At 48.8% G+C, this 22,001-nt stretch overlaps 2 protein-coding genes across 7 annotated transcripts in view; one reads left to right on the top strand and one right to left on the bottom strand.

Moving 5' to 3' along the window:
* The window catches only part of LOC127492357 (uncharacterized), a 112,053-nt gene that overhangs the window by 47,068 nt on the left and 42,984 nt on the right, over positions 1-22,001 (top strand). Inside the window, exon 3 of one of the 5 annotated variants that reach the window (XM_089305604.1) lies at positions 9,101-21,031. The exons of the other annotated variants lie outside the window; for them this stretch is intronic. Coding sequence (XP_089161730.1) covers positions 9,101-9,645 — 545 coding nt within the window. The 3' untranslated portion in view covers positions 9,646-21,031. Of the gene's footprint in view, positions 1-9,100; positions 21,032-22,001 lie in introns of those variants that run through there. 5 annotated transcript variants of the gene reach the window in all.
* Positions 1-22,001, bottom strand: part of KBTBD12 (kelch repeat and BTB domain containing 12) — a 64,907-nt gene that overhangs the window by 23,197 nt on the left and 19,709 nt on the right. The gene's annotated exons all lie outside the window — the stretch shown is intronic.

Genomic DNA, 22,001 nt, shown 5'->3' with positions numbered 1-22,001 from the left:
CCGACCCAAGTGGCCCTCAAGTGCAGGTTCTATGCGGTGGTTTTGGGGTGATCGACAAGCAGTGCCGCCCTCCCCTCTCATTTCTGCCGAGGTAGATATTCCCTCTTCTTGTGTTCTTGTGTTCTGGATTGGGAGAAAACCTCCTTCCCCGAGAGCCTGGCAGGGGCCGGCTGAGGGCAGAGGGGGATGGCTCTTCTCTGGTCCGCTCCAAGGATCTGCGTCCAAGTTGCCCTTGAATATGGTGGCGCGGGCTCCCAATGCCCTTCTGCCCCCAGGGAGCCTCAAGGTGGCGGCTGATGCTGTGCTTCTGGGGCTGGATCCAGAACGGGAGGGAGCTGTGCCGTAGCTCTGCTACGCTCCAGAGCAGTTGCCAAAGGAGCCCTGGGCAGAACACACACTTTGTCACTGCCTGGGCAGAACACACACTTTGTCACTGTCACAGCACCCGTGAGCTGTGGGAAATAGACCCTGCTTCCTGTTCCCACCAGCTGGACAGAGTGGGTCAGTTTAATCTCTCGAAGTTTCAACTTTCTTACCTGTGTATTGAGGACAATATCAGTTTCACAAATTGTTGTGAAGATTCCGTTCTTAGATTACCCTGCGAAGGGGGTAAAGGGTGAGGAGGAATGCAGAGTTGTTGTGTCCCTGTGAAATCTACGTTGGATTATCCTCTATTTAATTATTGCCATGTCTATGATGGTTTCCTGGCTTGGTGGCCAAGTTAGATGTTTCTTTTGAGGCTGAAAGAAAGAACCAGGAGGGCGAAAAGCTAAGAAATACGCAGAGCTAGACTTTCGGTTGGAGGGAGACACACTCTGGCACGACTTCCAGTAACTCGTTTGGTCATAAACACTGGCAAGAGCGAGCCAGCAGACAGAGCTGTCAGTGGGCAATCGCTCAGGACAGAAGAGGGTCTCATAATGTGCAGGTCTCTGGGGGCGCTGCTGGCCCACATGCTGCAGTGGAGGGGCCGCTTCCAGACCTGGGTGTCAAATACAATCTCCTCGGCTAACACAGTGCTCGCGACAGCTTAGCTCATTGTCACCTGAGTTACGGCTCCCACATTCTTTCGCACCTTCATTTTAGAATTCCAGATTTGGAGAAAACAGGAGGCCTGCTTCTTGTCACTTTCTCAAGTCTAACACAGGGGTGTCTTAGGAAAACGCCCTGCAGGCCGGGTGGAGAGCCGGCTGACCTGCCTCTCCCGCTTCCTGGGATGTGCCAGTCTCAGCACTGTCACGGAGCACGGGTGCAGCCCCCAGCCATTCTCCCACTTGCTGACCCTGCGCTCAGTCCCTTGCCACCGGTTCTCCATCAGACTAAGTGAAGACAATCATGTGTCTCTGTATTCATTGTGATGCCACGAAAATTCTCAGCATTTTTGACACTGGGTCCAGAGAGGCAACAAATAAGCACTGAACTGAACGCATGAGGGCATCGGCGCCTACGTTCATCCCAGTGCTGTTTTCTTAAAACAGAAAGTGGGCTAGCCTGGCGTGGTGGTGCAGTGAGTTAAGCCGCAGCCTATGGCACTGGCATCCCATGTGGGCACTGGTTTGAGTTCCAACTGCTCCAGTTCTGATCTACCTCTCTGCTCGTATGTCCTGGGAAGCAGTAGAAGGTAGCCCAAGTCCTTGGGTCCCTGTACCCATGTGGGAGACCTGGAAGAAGCTCCTGGTGTCATTCTGGCCCAGCTCTGGCCATTGTGGCCATTTGGGAAGTGAACCAGCAGATGGAAGACCTCTTTTTCTGTAATTCTGCCTTTCATATAAATAAATCAATAAATCTTGGGGGTGTGTGGAAAAGGGAATCTAAAGATAAAGTTCTATTTGGATGCAAAAAAATATTAAAAGGAAAATCATCAGTGGCTAGCTTTCTACAGCATAGCAAGTCCTGAGTCCAAACAGGTTAGCACTCATTGCCTGGTTTGCAGTCATCTCCTTGAGGGTACAGGCACCTCCGCCCACAGGTGCTGAGAGAAATCGGGGTTGGGCTCGTTCTCCTCGTCCAGGGCTCCTGACTTCATGGACCATTGGCCTCGCCTAACAGGGCGTACTTGTGTTTCTGTGAGGAGGCCTCGCAGAGGCCTGGCAATGGGATGTATTCTGCCACCACACAGGGAGGCAGACACAGGACATGGGCCCTGTGGGGCCAGGCACACACCTTTGTATTCCCTGGGGGGCCGGGCATGCTGTGTGACTCCAGAGGGGTGCTTGGCACTGGCTCTTTCATAAACAATTAAGGGAATAAGATCCTGGTAAGTCTTTGCTGTATTTATCTGTGTCTAAATAAAGTGACCTGCAGAAAGGGATCATTTGTGCTTATTTCCTCATTTACCTGAAGAACTGATAAAGGGAGTAATTAGCAGTTTATCATATATGAATTAGGATAAACAAATTGAAGAAAATACATTTTAATCAAGATGACAGGATTGTTTGATAATTAATATTTCTTCTTTAAAGCATGGAAATTTTTGTTTCAGTTCCTTATGATTTTTTTTATTGAAAGCCAGAGTTTATAGAGAATGGGAAAGATCTTCCATCACTGGTTCACTCCCCAAATAGCTGCAACAGCTGGAGCTGGGCAGATATGAAGCCAGGAGCTTCCTCTGGGTCTCCCACTCAGGTGCAAGGGTCCAAGCACTTGGGCCTTCTTCCACTGTTTCCCCAGGCCATAGCAGAGAGCTGGACCAGAAGTGGAGCAGCCGGGTCTTGAACCAGTGTCCTTATGGGATGCCAGTGCTGCAGGTTGAGAATTAAACTGCTGTGCTACAGCGCCAGTCCCTCTTTATAATGTTTTGAAACATTTGTTACATTCTTTTCTGTTCCAATGAATTGAAGATAACTTCACATTTTCTTACAAATTAAGTAGTAACATATGATCTTCTGTCATCACACTCCTTACCTACAGAGAGCCTGATGCATTGAGTTGTGTGGAATCATACCCAAGACTTGCTTTCTTGAGGCATCGCTGCCTACTGGCATGGCTTTTTAGCAGGTTTTCCTCTTTTTCATAAGAGCAGAGCATGGCCTGTGTGATTGTGCAGCTCTGGCTGTGTAACTGTTTTCCTGTAGGCACACACAACAGCTACACCCGGGTGTAGCTGTGGCAGAATTCTCCTGGTTTGCTTCTCGTCTGTTCCCAGCACTGCCTGCTGAGGCTTTCCCAGCACAGAGATTTCCAGACATTCTGACTTCAAAATCAGAAGTGCTTCCAACTTCTAGTTAGCTTTAACGTAAAAGTATAATTTGTGGATAGCCACTTTGTGTTTGCACTGGGTGTCAGAGTTTAAGGTTTTGCTTTGTTTTGTCCGTAAGACGCTCAGAGTCTGCTGGGAAATCAGCCGAACGTGAAACCATATGTCATGCAGCAGTGGCGTTAGACACGGTTTCTCTCTCACTGTCGCAACTTGGAATTTGGGGGTCAGAGGCAAACTTTGGTCACTTGGAGTAAATATTTCTGAGTATCCCACTGAGGGTGTCAGGTGATGGAGGTCTCCAGCACTTCGTATTCTTAACTGGAAATATGTTTTCCGGGTGCTTTAAGCCAAACATGGTTCAAGGTCTTTGCAGCTGCCGAACCTCTAAGTCCAGTTTTTCTCAGCACAAGGAGGCACTGGGGGTGCCCTCACGCCTGTTCTCAGTCATGTGTGTTTCTCTCCTGACTCAGCAAGACCTTGGGAAAAGTGTATCCAAGCCTGGAAAGCTCGTGTGATCAGACTGGGATGTGCCGGATGGGGCGCTCCAAGAACTGCTTTGTGCCTGGATGCTTTGACCAAATAACTGTACCCAACCGCCTAGAACACGGGGTACGTGGCACCGTCCTGCACATCTCCGTGAGTCTACCGACAGGGCCTGGTGTGCGGAACGCGTGCCTGGGGAATACTGTGAGCACAGGGTGTCTCATTATCAGCCTGGCCTCACCACTTCCCTCACAGGGTCTGCGGGTCCTAAGCTGCAGCCTGGCGGCGGCGTTCACACCAGCATTGCCTGAAAGATGAGAATCAGGTTCCCAGGCACCGTTTCACACCTTCGGACTCACCCGGCAGCAAGGTCGAGGCAGCAGCCATCCCATCAGCAGTCTCCATGATGTGAGAAACACATGGGTTTTGAAAGATTGCTTTGAATCTTAGTAAGGTTTCAACAGAAAAGGCCAGATCTGGCCCCTGGGGAGCTTGGTCCTCTCATCTCATAAAACAATTCACCAGGAAAGTGAGCTTTGAGATGCATTTTCTGTAATCACCCAGCCTTTTACCTCCCGACTCCCTCCCCCGCTCTTAATGGCATTCAAGCTGAGAAGCCAACGCAGGCAGTGCTGTTGGGTTTTCGGTCAGCCAGGGAAGCACAGAATGGTTTCCTGGAGAGAACAGCGCTGGCAGTGTGGGGCTTGAGCCATGTGGACACAGTGCTCCAGGCATGGCACACGCCCCACGGCCAGTGACCCTGGTGGCTTTTCACATGGTGCGGGAGCAGGACAGTCTGCAGGGAGGAGGCGGCTCAGTTCCATGCACACGTGTTCCCCATGCATCCATCACCTGAAGCCAGGCCCAGGGCTGGCTTTTAACCAAGACAAAGGTGAGGGCGGCCAGGTGTCTTCTTGGGGACGTGTGAGCTAGTGTGACTGAGACAGGGACAGGTTGAGCATTGTGTGGCACAGCCCAGGCAGGGTCACATGAGCTGTGATGGCGAGGAGATGGGACTTGTAGGATGTGTAGGAGCCTGCCAGCGCCGTGCACGGTGGGAGGGTAGACAGAGGCCAGGGAGGCAGGTGTGTTCAGGAAGCCACCAGGGTCCCTGTGTCTGGAGGGCAAGTGGTGTGGGGTTGGAGGGAGCTGAGGCTGGAGGCTAGCAGGGCTGGTTTGCACACTCTGGGGCTCACTTTTTTTTGAAAGTTTTCTTACTTACTTGGAAGACTTCATGAGAAAGAAGAAAAGACCAAAAGATTTTCCATCTGCTGGTTCACTCCCCAAACAGCCCCAACAGCCAGAACTGGGTCAGGTGGAAGCCAGAAGCTTCATCTGGGTGCAGGGGCCCATATGGGTGTAAGGACCGAAGCACTTGGGTCATCTTCTGTTGCTTTCCCAGGTACGTCAGTAGCGAGCTAAATCAGAAGTGGAGCAGCCGGGACTAGAACCAGCGCCCATGTGGGATGCTGGCACTGCAGGCAGCGGCTTAACCCGCTACACCACAGCACCAGCCTCTGCAGCCCACTTTCTACATTTGATTTTGCCTGACCCATCAAGTGGATGCAACTCTTGAATATGCTATTTATTTATTTATTTAGACAGGCAGAGTTAGACAGTGAGAGAGAGAGAGAGAGAGAGAGAGAGAGAGAGAGAGAGAGAGAGAAAGGTCTTCCTTTTCCATTGGTTCACCCCCGAAATGGCCATTACGGCCAGCGCGCTGCGCTGATCCGAGGCCAGGAGCCAAGTGCTTCCTCCTGGTCTCCCATGGGATGCAGGGCCCAAGCACTTGGGCCATCCTCCACTGCCTTCCCGGGCCACAGCAGAGAGCTGGCCTGGAAGAGGGGCAACCGGGACAGAATCCGGCGCCCCGACTGGGACTAGAACCCGGTGTGCCAGCGTCGCAAGGTGGAGGATTAGCCTGGTGAGCTGCGGCGCTGGCCCATCAGGCAGTCTTAAAAAGCATATTCTGTCCCGGTTGCTCCTCTTCCAGGCCAGCTCTCTGCTGTGGCCCGGGAAGGCAGTGGAGGATGGCCCAAGTGCTTGGGCCCTGCACCCCATGGGAGACCAGGATAAGTACCTGGCTCCTGCCATCAGATCAGCGTGGTGCGCCGGCCGAAGCGCAGCGGCCATTGGAGGGTGAACCAACGGCAAAAAGGAAGACCTTTCTCTCTGTCTCTCTGTCTCTCTCTCTCACTGTCCACTCTGCCTGTCCAAAAAAAAAAAAAAAAAAAAAAATGCCTGATGGAAAGCAAAAGCAGTTTTATGAGCACATATTTTCATTTTAGAAGCAAGCACACTTTACTTAAAAGCATAACCAAAGCTGGCGTAGTGGCACAAAGGGTGAATCCTCCATGTGATGCTGTCATCACCTATCAGAGCGCTGGTTCAAGCCCTGGCTGTTCTGCTTCTGTGCCTGGGAAAGCAGTGGGTGGTGCCGCAGGTACTCAGGCCCCTGCACTCATGTGAGAGTCTCGGATGGGGTTCCAGGCTTCCTGGCTTCAGCCTGGCCCAGCCCAGGCTGTTGAGGCCTTTTGGAGAGTGAACCAGCAGATGGAAGATTTATTTCTGTCTCTCCCCTGTCACTCTACCTTTCAAATAAATTTTAAAAATGTTTTTTGAAAAATTCAAAAGCACAACCAATACTATGAGATCTAAAATGCTGGCTAGTTTTATCTGACACAGGAATGATTTATGAGCCAGTGTCTCTAACAGAGGCCTTGGTAAGCACTCACAGCGAGCCGTTAACGAAGTGGAGCTAGGATGTCCCCTTACTTTCTATTTAATTGTTCATAAAAATAGGATTTAAAGACTGGGAAGGAGGCCGGTGCCGTGGCTCACTAGGCTAATCCTTCACCTGCAGCACCGGCACACTGGGTTCTAGTCCTGGTCGGGGCGCCAGATTCTGTCCTGGTTGCCCCTCTTCCAGGCCAACTCTCTGCTGTGGCCTGGGAAGGCAGTGGAGGATGGCCCAAGTGTTTGGGCCCTGCACCCGCATGGGAGACCAGGAGAAGCACCTGGCTTCTGGCTTCGGATCAGTGCTGTGCGCCGGCCGCAGCGGCCATTGAAGGGTGAACCAGCGGTAAAGGAAGACCTTTCTCTCTGTCTCTCTCACTGTCCACTCTGCCTGTCAAAAATAAAAATAAAATAAAATAAAGACTGGAAAGCAAGGAGTTAACAATTCTTAGAGCAACAGGAAAGCCCATGGAAGATGCATGGTATGAAAAGAGCTGCATGATTTTAAAAATATTTTTGCAGCAGAACGAGCTTCAATTCCCTGTTCCACAAACTTCTGGAAGTCCCTGTGTGAACCTGTGCTTTCTGGACTGACTGCTTTAGGGAAACTGGATTCACTTTGGATTCACGTAGCTTACACTGCCTCTTATAATGAGCTTTCACTGTGCACAGGACAGCTGTTTCTTGGTGAGGCATCTTACAACACCTGGCCTGAAACAGCACACTTGCTGGCTGTCTTCCCGGGGGATTCAGTGGCTCTGTCTGCGTTTCTGACCCAAACGGTGATGATCTGCAGAAAATTCTCAGGGGGAATAAAAAGCCAAAAGGTAACTGAGCCGGGTTAAATACCTACGTGTTGCTAAAGGTATCCTTTCTTCATGGGGCTTACCTAGACTGTTTACATGATGTTCACCTTTCCAGCAAGCAGCCCAACAGGAGAGCCAGCCAGGAGGTGGCAAAGCTGATAAAATCCACACAGGAAGCCAGGTGAAGCCTGGAGCCCCTTAAGCCGGCACCGCGTCTCATCCTTGTTAGGTTAAGAAGGCTGACTACGGAGGGCCTGGAAAGGCCACCCAACCCGTGCCGAGCCCGCCCCTCCGCTGGGGTTGTTTTCATCTAAATTTGAGTTATTCACGGCATCTGTGGCAACGCACGCTTTTCCCAGAGTTCAGAACTCAGCAGAGATTCTCACCGAGGGCCATTGTTCTAAGCTTCATGACTCAAAGCAAAACTCCAGGGTGGGTGTTTGCCTCACGGTCTCGTGGCTTACAGTCCCCCTCCTGACTTCCCGTGAGCACACTGTTTTCCACGAGTTCCCCAAGCGCCACCCCGGAAGCAGGGGGCATGGACGTGCAGTATGTGCTTGGCGCGGGTTCGCAGTGAGGCCACAGGAGGACCTGGTCCTCTGGCGCCCCAGGCATGAAAGAGCCCGGCACAGTCGTGCCTCCCCAGGGGATCGTGCAGGACACGGAAGACCAGATGCCTGGGCTGAGTGTCGCGAGGGCACGGAAGCATCATAGACCTCTTGCCACTCATTGCCAGCGACGACAATGATGGTGTCCATCGTTTATGGAGCAGTCATGTGCCAGGCACAGCAGTCAGCATGTGGATGACATCGTCTCGCAAGCGTCACGAGAACCGCATGGGGTAATGACGTCTTGTCATCACCCTCGCTGCTTTGTTCATGAAGCAGACAGACTCAGGTTAGGTTATTCGGTAAAAATCACATGGCGCTAATGAATTTCAAAAATATAGATGGGACTGGCAATGTGGCGTAGTGGGTAAAGCCACTGCTGCAGTGCCAGCATGCCATTTGGGCACCTGTTCTAGTCTGAGCTGTTCCACTTCTGATCTAGCTCCCTGCTAATGCGCCTGGAAAAACAGCGGAAGACGGCCCAAGTGGTTGGGCCCCTGCAGCCACATGGGAGACCTGGGGAACCTGCCACATCCTGGCCTGGGCCTGGCCATTGCAGTCATGTGGGGAGTGAACCAATGGATGGAAGATTTCTCTCTGTCTCTCCTCTCTCTCTGTAAACTCTGCCTTTTGAATAACTAAATCATTAAAAACATATTTATAGGCATGATGTAAATGAATAATATTTCCTTCAAAGAAGCCTTTCATGACTCTGAGGAGGGATAACCTAGAATCCTTTTTTTCCTTGTTGTAAATGTTATCAAATAAAGATGCCTTGGTCATTCGGAACACATGACTACAGAATCACTCATTTCCTGTCAGGCCAGGAAGACAACTTTGCCCTCTGTCGAGGTGTTTCACCTGCTAACTGGAGAATGTTCCGCCCATAAGTAGGGCGGCAGCTTACCCAGGTAATTACCTGAGAAGTGATGGATGCATCATAGGGTCAAAGACTCACCATGGTAAATCGGTAAACGTGAAGCTACAGGACGCGGTAAGCGTGGCCCGTGGGAAACGCTCCGACGGCTCTCTGGGGAGACCCAGTAGCCGCCGTGCAGCGGGCCTTTCCCCTGCTTTGGTAAACGGAGTCTGTCCTGAAAAAGGAGTCTCAGAAAAAGACAAATTGGAATGCGGAGTCCCTGATACTGGAGCTGTCCCCGCCTGGGGTGGGCACTTCTCACGAGCTTTAGAAAGTGAGCAGAGCCGGACACAGACCCTCGGGGGTAAACTGAGGCTCTCCAGGTAACCTACAGGCCTCTGCTCTGCAGGAAGCTCCTTGGACGAGGAAGCAGCCGCCCGAAGTCAGTGCTTCTGCGTGCAGCCCCTTCTCGTGCATTTGTCTTGTGTGACCCTGGGAGCCTGTGTTTCTTGTTTGCTGGCGAAGGAGCAGGACCATCCTAACTTGACAGCTCGGTTCTCCTCTACATCTGGCGTGGAGATGGTTACACCAGTGTTACTGCTGAGATGGTACACAAGTGGGAAGCAGGGCCGGCACCGACAGTGGGAGATAAAAACGTCCACGAGACCACAGACAAGACGCCTGCAGAACCAGGCGGGAGCCCATGGTTCTTCCTGTGTGGAGATCAGATTCTTTGATGCCAGCCAGTCTGTTAGATCCTCCAAGTGGGTGACAGCCCCACACCCCCATGGGACCCTGACCCCTGAGAACCCACAAGGATGTGCCCGTACACCCTGCAGGGCAGACTCCAAAGGGGCACAGTCCCAGAAGTGGGGGTCGTTCTACCTTGGGCTGATACAGAGAACAGTAGAGCCCGGGCCTTGGGGCACAGCAACCCAGGTCCACCTCCTCTAGTAGTCATCCAAGTGGTTCTGGATGGCACAGCTTGGGTTTTCTCTTGCTGACCAGAGTGTGTCCCTGCCACTGCTGATGAACCTGTGTCACCACCCTGGATGAGGCAAAGAAACCTCTGTCCAAGCAAAGTGAAAAGGCAAACCAACCATTAAGGAAGACTCAGCGTTGTTCTCGTGGTGAAACCTGGGAAATCTAGATCTTTCCATCAGACTGCCCTCGTAAACTTTGTTCAACTGTTTGTTGCACAGCTTGCTGTTTACAGTCCTACATCCACATGGCCGTGTTCCTAACAGGTGCCCGGAGGACAAGAGCAGGTGAACTCAGGCCGACAGACACGTGAACTGAGCACCAGACCCACGCGCCAAGCCCTGTCTTTAAGGACAGGCAGCAGCGATGCGTATCGGGACAGCTCCTCCTGGTCTCTCCTGCGGCTTTAGCTGACAGAAGATCCAACTGGGCAGTGGGGTAGACCAGAGCCCCTCACTCCCAGGAAAAGCCCACTTGTTTCACAGCCCCATCCCGAGTCAGAGTCAGAACTGGTTTCCAGCCTGGTGAATCGCTCCGTGACAGCTTGCTGCAGTCAGCACACATCTGGAGGTGGAGACGGACTCGCCCTCCAACAGGGAGCCCTCGGTGGCTGACTGACCCTGCAGAGCTGCTCCGCAGGCTGACCTGGGCCGCTCCCGCCTCGGTAGTGAGCGTGACCGCACTGCTGTGCGACAGTGGCCCATTCCCACCTTTGTCACCAGTAGTAATCCCAGCAAGCCCCCGCCCACAGGGCTGCGTGAGACCAGCTTGCTTGATGGGCATGTCATGTTCAGCTTTTTGGATTTCAGACACTGAACGGCGGTCGGCCCTTTAACTGTAATCAGTAATTGCCATTTAACTGACTAAACACTCGCTCCTGAATCTTGGCTATGACAACTTACTACTTCCGTCTTTTTCTTTACTTGATTCCTCCCTGTGGAGTGGGTTAGCTGGTGTTCCACTGTGTCCCTGGGGTCCGCCCTTCCCTGCGTGCACAGCCCTGTGTCGTCCTAGTCTGACAGGCCCCCTGGGCTGGAGTCTGTCCCCTCTGGGTGCTCATCTCCCAGCCCAGGGTGTGGCTTGTTCTTTGCCCTAGCAAGTATTTGTTTAATGAAATTATAGCATAATAAGAAAATTCAGTATCTCTCCGGTGGAAATCGCTGGTCTCCCTGGCACTAATGCTGCTCAATTGAATTTCACTGACTACTTAGAAAGGCTTTCTTTCCATTCAGTTATCTCTTCCCTCCTTTGGGGGGGGGGGTGTCAGACTTCATTTTCGCTCATCCAGCTCCTAAGGACTGTTTGTTTCTAAGTCTCTGGATGCTTCCTCCTCATTAGCCTGGGGCCCCGCTACTCTCTTCCTGCTCCCCTCACTGCAATCATTTTGAATTTAGAAACCATTTTTCCTTTTCCTAGTATGTGCTTTTTCCCCCTCCTTTTACCTCTTTCTTACATGGCGTATTTTGTGTTTTTTCATAAATGTTGCAAAAATAATACTCTATTACGTTCAGAGGATAATGAACAAAATTCCAAAACTTAAAATGTCACAGAAATCACATTACAATCTTATCTTAACCTAACGGGTCAAACTCTAAAGCTAACTCTTAAATTTTCATATTAAAAGAAAACAAAACACAGATAATAAAAATGTACCCTCTATTGAAGCTGTACTTCAGCTATTGCCCTGGAAAACCATTTGTAAGAGCATGGAGTCAGAGGGCACAATTACCTAATTTGATTCCCTTTTTTTCTGGCTTACCACCTGGCTGACACACAGACGGTGTTGTATTTAAATACAGGTATAGGGGCCAACACTGTGGCGTAGCGGGTAAAGCTACCACCTGTAGCACTGGCATCCCATATAGGCGCCAGTTCAAGTCCCGGCTGCTCCTCTTCTGATCCAGCTCTCTGCTATGGCCTGGCAAAGCAGTAGAAGATGGCCCAAGTCCTCAGGCCCCTCCACCCACTTGGCAGTCTCAGGGGAAGCTCCTGGCTCCTGGCTTTAGATCAATGCAGCTCCAGCCATTGCGGCCATGTGGGGTGTGAATCAGCAGATGAAAGACCTCTCTCTCTCTCTCTCTCTTTCTCTCTCTCTCTCTCTGTCTCTCTGCCTCTGATTCTCTGTAACTCTGCCTTTCAAATAAATAAATCTTATAAAAAATTAAGTGTAGGTATAGCAAAGAGCAGAGATCTCACTTGGATTAGTCTCTAGAAGGTGAGAATTTCTAGAACTTTGAGTTTTGATCCGTCTGTTTCTCAGCTTGGCTGTTGTGACTTGGGCTGCCGGGGTTGGAATTATTGCCCATCTGGCCACTCGCAAGTGCTGTTTAGGGCAGAGGGCAGCGGGTAGACCCCAGACAGTCACAGTCTCCATGTGAAAACGTCCACATAGGCAAAGCCGTTCAATGTCTTGCGAATGTGTGCCGGTAGAATGGAGGGGTCTGGTTCTTGAAAAGCACTGTGACTTTGCTGTTGGAATTCTCCGGTGGCTCGCCACCGTTTAGGGACAGGGTTTGAGTTCCAGCGTGTGTTCTGTGAAGCTGTCCTCTCCAGGTTAATCTGCCATTGGTGCATCATGTAGCTGGTTCCTGAACCACAGACGGGTAACAGACACCCCTTGCTGTGGGACGTCTCTGGCCAAGGCGCTCCCTCTCTCTGCTCGTCGGCTGAGCAAGTCCCTGATCTTTCAAGGGCGAGCTCAGGGTCAGCCTTCTGAATCCTGAGGTTTGCCGAAGTCTCTAAGCATAGCAGTCGGTGCACTGGGTTCCGTCCGTCTGGTGCATCTTCCGCACCAGGTTTCTCCAGTTGGTGTGAACCTCTGGCATCTCCAGTAGTTAGTTTTTTGTGGACTGTCCACCCAGTGAACAGATAATGGTTGCAAGTGAGTCGGGGGGAACTGATCGCTAGCAGGGTTCTTGCAAAAATATTTGCAGAGTCCTGACTGTGTGCCAGACAGGCATTAAGCTAGAATGTTTCAATTTCAGGAGAGGTTAGCTTATTCTGCAGCTAGAAACTGGCTTCCTTCCTGTCTTGACCCTTTCACTGTCTTTGCTTGTTTTGTGCAACTGAATCCCAATTTGGGCTCAAACCATTTCATGAGATGATCCCAGGAGCGTGAATCTAGCACAAGTGGCTGATCGTGCCTTCTCGCCAGGGGGAAGAAGTCACTTGGTGATGAGCCTTGGGGCTAATCCAGACAGGGAGGCCCTAGCTCCACAGGGCCAGCGTGCTTGGAGAGGCCCTGGTGTGGAAGGAGCATTTATGGGTGAGATGTTGACCTTGGCTGGGATGTGTGAGTTTGTGGCTTATTCCACACTTCCAGTTATGGGAAAACATTCCAGAATTTATATTCATCCGTGGTGGTGAACCATTTCCCTCAGTCAGCCCCTATGGAGAGAGTCTAGTTTATGATCTTTGGCAAGAGATAAGGCTGTGCCGGAATTCTGAAGGCCAGAGTACCAGAGAGCACGGGGCCAGCATTCACCAACGTACAACTCCACAGTTACTGCCCTGCCTCAGTGCAGTCAGGGTACAGACAGAACCAGGTGTTTCCCCAAGGGCCTAACCCCTTAGGATGGCTACTGACATGGGCGCAGTAGAACGGCAGCCTAGGCATGAGCCGTACGGTGGGTCAGAGCCCTACCCTCAGATGCCTGGTCCTGATTTCTGTGTGCACTTCACAGCCGTGCCTGGATAAAGTACTGGTCCCTCTGAGAGTCCATTCTCTTCCTTCGTTCCCTTAATAAAATTGTGAAGCAAATGTACAGGAAGAAATGTGTGTGTGAAACTAAGGATGTCTGTGGCGTGGAGAGTAACCATTTTCCTGCCTCTTGGTGTTGCAGCCAGCCAGTGATCATCATGCAACTAGAAAAAAATGCCTAAATGGGCAGAGTGTGTTTTAAGAGGCACGGGAGGTGCATGGAAACAGGACAAGGAGAGCTAGATGGCAGCCAGGGGAGAGCCCGTCCTAGATGGTCTTCTGCCCTCAGGCACTGGTTAATTCTGGTCTAGCTGGCACACAGGGAGGACTCCAGGGAGGGGAAGAAAAAGCAGGGGAGCCTGTGGTGGTTGCATGGGTTTCGGGTGACAGACTGGAAGCAGAAGGAGCCGCACACAGGCACCTGCAGCGCGTGGCTGGTTTTCTCCTGTACGTGCGGATGACTGGGGCAGCCTGCGATTCTGGGCCAGACACTTCGGGCGGTCATGAGAAATCCCTCACACGGACGTGCTAAGTAGGAGAGCAAGTCTGGCCAAGGGGAGGGAGCCCTTGCCATTAGCATGGGAGCAAGTGGTCTCCTGGGAGATGCCTGCCAGGGAGGCTGAGAGCTGAGGAACGAGCAGCCAAGTGCTGCCGGTGATTCAGGATGGAGGAGGCGGCGCGCTGCTGGGCTTGCTGTCCCAAGGCCGGGAGGGCCGTGCCTGAGGAACGTGGGCAAGCCACAGGTGGACGGGGGCCGCCCGAGGCTGGAACAAGGCCCTGGCGCAGCTTCATCCCTGATTACCCGGCAGGGCCCAGTCCCTCGCACCCTGTGCCTCTGTGGCGAAGGGTAGCATCAGGAGCCTGTGGTCTGTCCCATAGCTCAGCGTGCAGCGAAAAGTTACCGGGCACGCAAGCAGTGGGGAAATACGGCCGATACAAGAGGAAACTTGCTAGAAGTAGACTCATGAGATATGCACACAGTGGAAGTAGCAGACGAATAACATAACTGATTATTAAGAGGAAAATATGGAGAAAAGGGTAAGTTCACTCAGGCACTGGAATCTGTGAAAGAGTATGAGGTAGATATTCTAGAACTGAAAACTAGGAAAATAAGAGCTCACTGGATGGGTTAACAGCAAACTGGACACATTAGGAGATGGACAGTGATTCTGAAGATGGTACAAAGGAAAACAAGGAAATAGGAAAGAGAATTCAGATAAGATCTGCGATAGATGGTGCATAGATCTAAAGGTCTAGCATAGCGCTAATTGGAGTCTCACAAGGCAAGAAGAGAGAGAATAAAAGAGAAGCAATGTTTAAAAAGGCAGGAGCAGAGGACTTCCCCAACACAGATGAGAGCTTCAGTCTATAAATTATAGATGCTCTGTGAACCCGGCGCAGAATGAAAACAAAGGAACCACACTTAGGTGAAACTGCTGAAAACAGAGGCAGAGAGAAAAACTTTAGAGGGAGAATGGCCGCATTTCCTTCAAGGGAGCCACATTAGCTTTTTAAATACAAACCATGAAAGCCAGGTGAAGGAGAATGACACACTAGAATTGTTGAAAGAAAAATATACTGCCAGCCTATAATTCTGTTTACCAGCAAGATGGGCTTCAAAAAACGAAGACAAAACACGTATGCAGAGACTCCAACGCCAGGAGAATCAGTCTCCAGCAGTCCCGGGCTGGCAGGAATATGGAAGGGACAGTGTCAGGGTAAGGGTGAGTTCTCCCTGCTGGGAGGAGTACCGGAAAGGGTGATTTCATGAAGAAGTGTAAAAAGTTGTTTGTTGTATTTATTAGTATATAGGACCTCCAGGCAGAGCGGTGGGGGCTTCCAAGAGAGGAAAACCCCAGGGACTCTGGTGGCGGCCGGCTTTAAGTACAAAAAACTTCACAATCAGGTTGGCATTCAGTTACCAGGTGGGGACAAAAACCAGCAAAAGACCTCATTTACAATTCTCCATCCTGTCTGGCCAGCTAAGCAACTTGTTTCCACAATAAGCGGTGAGCTCGGTGAGCTCGGCGGGAGCGCCCTTGCTGTTCTCATGGTAAACTGGGAGATTCTGAAGGAAGGAGGGCAGCCTGTTTGTTCTTGATGAAGATAAAGCTGTGGGGAAGGAAGCAAATATTTTCCACCCCAAATTCCGTAGGGATCCCCTGACTTTCCATTAACCATCCGACTCCTCACATTTCCTCAAGGGTTGTTTAAACCACAATGTGAGTGTATGTTAAAAAAAAGATGAGGTGCCAAAGGTTCTTGGACAATGGAATTAAAAGATCAGTTTACTTTGGTGTGCAGAATCTTGAAATCCTTGCATCATTTTTTTTCATAATGTGTGCTTTCCGTGAGCTTGTTGAAGAGCACTGTGGTTGATTACAACCCCAAAAGTGCAGTGGGTTGAAGGGATGGAGTCAGATTCTTGTCTGTTCTGAGACATGGTAGAAGGCAGACTGAGGAGTTAGGGATGCACACTGAAGTAGCCAGGGCAACTAACGGAAATAACATGCACATAAAATTTCAAAAGTGGAATAAAAATAATGCAAATGGAGGGAGGAAACGAGGAATAAAGAAACACAGAACAAAAGCATAGCAAGGTAGCAGGCATATGAATATGTATGTGAAATGGACATGGTCCAAACCCGCCAGTCAGGGCTAGATTGTTTGTAAAAAGTGACACTTGAAGTGCACCGTATGTTTTCTGTTTTGGATTCAGGTCTCCCTCAGTGTAGACTACTACCCATGAACAGTAGGAGGTGGAGTTGGGCTCTCATTTTCCCTCGAACATGTACCCACGAGTCCCAGCATCATATACTGGAAGGTTCACCTTTCCCCTGGCTGATCTTCAGTGCCACGTCTGTGATGTCAAGTGTCCATGTATGTGTGGGTTTTCTCTGGGGTTTCCACTCCAGTTAAACATTCGTCTATCTTTATGGAAGTGCTATGATGTTATAAGTATGACCACTTTTATATATATATATAAAAAAATATATATATATGTCTGTTTGATAAACCAGACTATCCTACCGTGTTCTTCTTCAAGCATTATCTTACCTATTATTGTCTCTTTACACATTTTACACATAAACATAGAATGAGCCTGTCAAGGTAAAAGAAAATATTCAGAGTTTGAGACTGTCCTGTATTCTGGGGAAGAATGAACATATTTACAACACTAGGCTTTTCTACTCTTTAATGGCCTCAATAATGTTTCATAATTTTTTCCAAAGTGTTGTGCAACTTTTGTTAGGCTGATATACCTGAACCCTTAACATTTGTATGTTTTTGTATATGGTGTCTTTTCCTAACTGATTTCAATTTGCATCTCACTAATGGCGAATGATGTTGAATATTTTATCAAGTGTTTATTTTCCCATCTTTATATCCTTACTAGGTAAAGGATCTTTTCGTGTCTTTTGCTTATTTTTTGTTGCTGAGTTTGGAAAACTCTTTGTACATTCTGGAAAAAGCTCTTTGTCAGATTTGATTTGCAGATGTTTTTTTCCAAGTCTGTAGTTGCTGTTCATTTTCTCAGCCATGTTTGACACAGCACAAGTTACCAGTTGTGAGGAAGTACTGTTTATCACTGTTAGTTCTTGTTTGGTCTCATGTCCAAGAACTCTTTGCCTAGCTTAAGGTCACAGGACTTCCTTGTGTTATCCTCTGCAAATTTTAAATTCATATATTTTGCATTTACCTCTGTGTTCCATTTTGAGTTAATTTTTGCATAAGGTGTGAGGTTTAAGCTGAGGGTATCTCTCTGTCTCATATATATATAGCTGACTAGTTGATTTGTCTCAGTTGTATCTGTGGGATTTTAGTTTACAGACGTGACTGAGGGATGGCACGGAGAAGTGAATGCCTTTGAGAAAATAATTTACCACTTAGAGTCCCCGAGACAGGGGTGCCCAGCAGGGTCACCCAGGGAAGAACCAGGGGGAAGAACCACTGTGAGATCCAGCAACCCCTCTTCTGCAGGGGTCCCCAGAGGAAAGGAAGCCACTTCCCCAAAGGGACACCTGTGCCCCCCAGTCCTTGCTGCACTGCTCACGGCAGCCACCATGTGGAAATGACCGAAGTGAGTGCCAGAGGAGGACCGGATGCAGACATGGAGTGTTAGTCAGCCTCCAGAGAGCAGATCCTGCCACTTGGGACAACATGGATGAACCAGAGGACACTGGGTTCGTTAATGAATGACTCAGATACAGAAAGAAAAATACTGTATGATCTCACTACGGGTGGGGCCTGAGAGAGTCAAGTCCACAGAAGCAGAGAGCCAACTGCGGCTGTCAGAGGCAGGGAGAAGGGGAAGACTGTGGTCACGGGGTACAAAGCTGCAGTTCTGCAGCATGAATTAGAGATCAGACATACGGTGTGATGTACACAGTGAGTACTGCCCATGTAGTTAACAGAGGGGACGTTCACTAAGATCTCAGATGCTCACCGCGCACACACACAGAGTGACCAAAGGAGGAGATATGGTGATTAGTTTGAATATAATCATTCATTATGTACTCAAATTTGTTATATCAAAACATGTATACCTTCAATACATATAATTTTTATTAAAAGAGGAAATAAGAATGACCTCTGTATTCTTTGACCACACTAAGTTGATGAGTTTTCAGAATTTCAAAAATTGATCTTTTGAGATTTTCTATGTAGATAATCATGTCACCTGAAACAGGGACAGTTTTTTCTCTTCCCTTCCAGTGGCACAGACCGCACGCTTCCTGTTGCAGTGTGGCACAGTTAGCAGCACGAGTGACATCCTTGCCCTGCTCATGAACTCGGGGGAAAAGCATTCCATTTTGCCATTTTACTGGAAAGTTTTCTTAGGTGACCCCTGTCAGGTGGAGAAAGTGAAGAAGTTCTTTTACTTTCCTGGTTTCCTGAGAATGCTATAGCACGAATGGAGGTTATTTTTTCTTCTCAAGTGATTTTTTTGGCATCAGCTGACGGGATCATGTGGCTTTGCTTTTCTAGACTGTTAACTTAGATTCTGACTGGTTTCTAAATATTGACCTAAACTTGCATTCCCTGGATGAAGCATATTTGTCATGGTTCCTCTTTTAATATATTGCTTTATTGAACTTGCTAATATGCTTCTGAGGATTTTGTGTCTGTTCGTGAGGGATGTTGGTCTGTGTACAGCTTTTCTGTAAAATCTTTTGCCAGCTTTGGTATGTGCTGATGCTGTTCAGTTGAGGACTGTTCCTCCCTCCTCTGTGTTCTGAAGGAAGTTGCAGAACTGGTGTTACTCATATTTATTTGTAAATGCTTGGTTCAGTTCACCAGTGAAACCAGCTGGGCCTGGAAATTTGTCTCTTGGAATGTTTTCAATTAAGAATATAATGTATTTAATAGGAAGGCACTTCAAAAAGTTTGTGGAAAAATGGAATTAAAATATATGTTTATTTTGGGGCAGAAGTCTTTGAAATTCATGCACAATGTCTCATAACATGCCATTTTCATGAACTTTTTGAAGACTTCTTATGTGGATGGATTTCAATTTCTGCTGCATCAAAATAAATTTACCTTCTAATCCTATGTTTCATGTACTACCCTCATAGGTTTTTTTTTTTTTTTTTTTTTTTTGACAGGCAGAGTGGACAGTGAGAGAGACAGAAAGGTCTTCCTTTGCTGTTGGTTCACCCTCCAATGGCCGCCGCGGCCGGTGCGCTGCGGCCGGCGCACCACGCTGATCCGAAGGCAGGAACCAGGTGCTTCTCCCGGTCTCCCATGGGGTGCAGGGCCCAAGCACTTGGGCCATCCTCCACTGCACTCCCTGGCCACAGCAGAGAGCTGGCCTGGAAGAGGGGCAACCGGGACAGAATCCGGCGTCCCGACTGGGACTAGAACCCGGTGTGCCGGCGCTGCAAGGTGGAGGATTAGCCTAGTGAGCCGTGGCGCTGGCCTACCCTCATAGTTTTGAGTTATCTGTTTAATCTTGGGTGGTTTTAAGTAGTTTATGGTTTTCAAGAAATTGGAGCATTTCATCCAAGTCTTCAGAGGTGTGTGTCGGGGGGGTTGTGGAATGCCCGTTAGCCTTTCACGTCCGCGGGGCTGTCGTGCGAGCCGCTTTCACATTCCTGATGTTGATCATTTGTCCCTTGTTGTCTCTTCTAATTGGTTAGTCTTGCTAGAGGTTTATTAACTGGATTGATAGTTTCTTTTTAAATATTTTTTTAAATTTATTTGAGAGGTAGAGTTACGGACAGTGAGAGGGAGAGACAGAGAGAAAGGTCTTCCTTCTGTTGGTTCACTCCCCTAATGCCTGCAACAGCCAGAGCTGCATCACTCCGGAGCCAGGAGCTTCCGGTGGATCTCCCACGCAGGTGCAGGGGCCCAAGCACTTGGGCCATCCTCTGCTGCTTTCCCAGGCCACAGCAGAGAGCTGGACCGAAGAGGAGCAACCGGGACTAGAACTGGTGCCCATGTGGGATGCAGTGCCACAGGCAGAGGATTAGCCTCCTGTAACTTGGCGCAGGCCCCCGGCTTGATATCTTCAAAGAAACAGCATGGTTTCACTGATTTTCTCTCTTTTCAGCTTCTGGTTCTGTTGTTTTCTGCTGTTATCTTTATTATTTACTTCTTTCTGTTTGATTTCAGTTTCTATTGGTCTTATTTTTCTAGTTCCTTAAGCTAGATGCTTGGACTGTAGATCTGAGGATGTGATTTTCTAATATAAGCACATAATGCTGTAAATTCCCTTCTGAGCACTGCGTAAGCTGCACTCTGCATTGCTGTGTTACACTTGTATCTCCATTCAGCCCAGCACATTTTCTAACTTCTCGTGAGATCCCTCTTTGACCCATGAATTCTTAAATGTGCTGCACAGTTCTCAAGACTTTTCTCTCTGTTCCTGCTTTCCAGTGTAATCCCACTGCTGGAGCAGATGACTTGTATGATTCCACTTCCTGAAACTTGAAGGCTTGTTTTATAACTAGGGATCCAGTCTGTTCTGGGGAGTGTTCCATGTGCTCTGCTGGGGAGGGACAGACGGTACGTTTCAGCGGGACCGAGTTGATTGCTAGTGTTGTGAGTTCTAGATCTTGCTGGTTTGCTGTCTACTGATCCTACATATCACGGAGAGGAATGCTGAAATCTTCAACTGTGACTGCAGGTTGACCGTTTCTTCTAGTTCTGTCAGTTCTTGGTGTTTTTGAGGCTCTGCTAGCTGAATGCACATTTAGTGTTGCTATGTCTTCTTTGTGAGTCAGCCACTTGATCATTGTGTAAAATCCTCTGTGCTGGTGATTTTCTCTCTGCCAAAGTGTACTTTGATGGTGGCATAGCAGCCTCACCTTTCTATCAGTTAGACTTCGGCTGGTGTATGTTTTCTGTTCTTGCACTTTTAACCTACAATGTTCTAACTGAGGTAGGTTTTTATAGAAAATATTGTTAGGTTATTACATTTGTAATGCAGTCTGGCAGTTTCTGTCTTCTAAGTCGTCATTATGTTATAAACATAACATGATTATGTTCATGGCCAGACTTAGGTCTGCCACTGTGTTATTTGTTTTTTGTTTGTTCTCTCTGCTGTTCTGTTTTACCTGCTCAGCTCTCTTTTGGATTATTATTTTTTTAAAAGATTTATTTATTTTATTCGAAAGGCAGAGTTACAGAGAAGCTGAAGCAGAGAGACAGAGAGAGGTCTTCTATCTGCTGGTTCCCTCCCCAGATGGCCATAACAGCCACATCTGCAACCATCTGAAGCAAAGAGCTTCCTCTGGGTCTCCCATGCAGGGAGGGCCCAAGGATGTGGGCCATCTTCCACTGCTTTCCCAGGCCATAGCAGAGAGCTAGATTGGAAGTGGAGCAGCTGGGACTCAAACCGGTGCCCATATGGGATGCTAGCACTGCAGGCAGTGGCTTTACCTGCTACACCACAACACCAGCTTCTTTTGGATTATGTGACTATTTTGAAAATTTTAAAGTCTTACATCTTAGTGTATTTATTGTAATTTTAACTATATCTCTTTGATTAGCCTTTCTTTGGGGATTACAAAATGTGACTCTAACACTGAAGTTTACTGAGAATCAGGATTTTACCACCATAACTGGAATGTTGGAACCTCCCAGCCGTCAGGTCCCCTTTTAAGCTGTATAAAATATGTCCCATAGATTACATCTGCATGCATTGGAAACCATGTAAAATGTAATAATTTACCATTTCAGTCATCAAAAAAACTCAAAAGCAGAATAATATTCTGCTTTATTTACCCAGATGTCGATAATTCCTGTTGACCTTATTTCACTCCTGACTTGTGAGCTCCCCTTTGTCCTCCCCTTTCTGTCTGGGGCGTTATTTCACTACTCTTTTGCAGCAGACCTACTTTGCATGCATTCTCTCGGTTTTCCTTTGTCTTTGAATACACTGTTTTCACCTCCATCCCTGAAGGATATTTTCATGGGATATGGAACTTTGGGTTGACAATTCTTTTTCCTTAGCATTTTAGAAATTAAAAACGTTTACACTTCCTTCTGGCTCTCATGCTTTCTTAATTTTTTTATTTTAAAAAATGTATTTATTTTAGGCCGGCGCCGCGGCTCACTAGGCTAATCCTCCGCCTAGCGGCGCCGGCACACCGGGTTCTAGTCCCGGTCGGGGCGCCGGATTCTG

Source organism: Oryctolagus cuniculus, chromosome 10 (genome assembly GCF_051225735.1).
Source record: "Oryctolagus cuniculus isolate XC-2025 breed Fujian yellow rabbit chromosome 10, ASM5122573v1, whole genome shotgun sequence".
NCBI classification, from domain to species: Eukaryota; Metazoa; Chordata; class Mammalia; order Lagomorpha; family Leporidae; genus Oryctolagus; species Oryctolagus cuniculus.
This window is presented reverse-complemented; position numbering and strand designations above follow the sequence as displayed.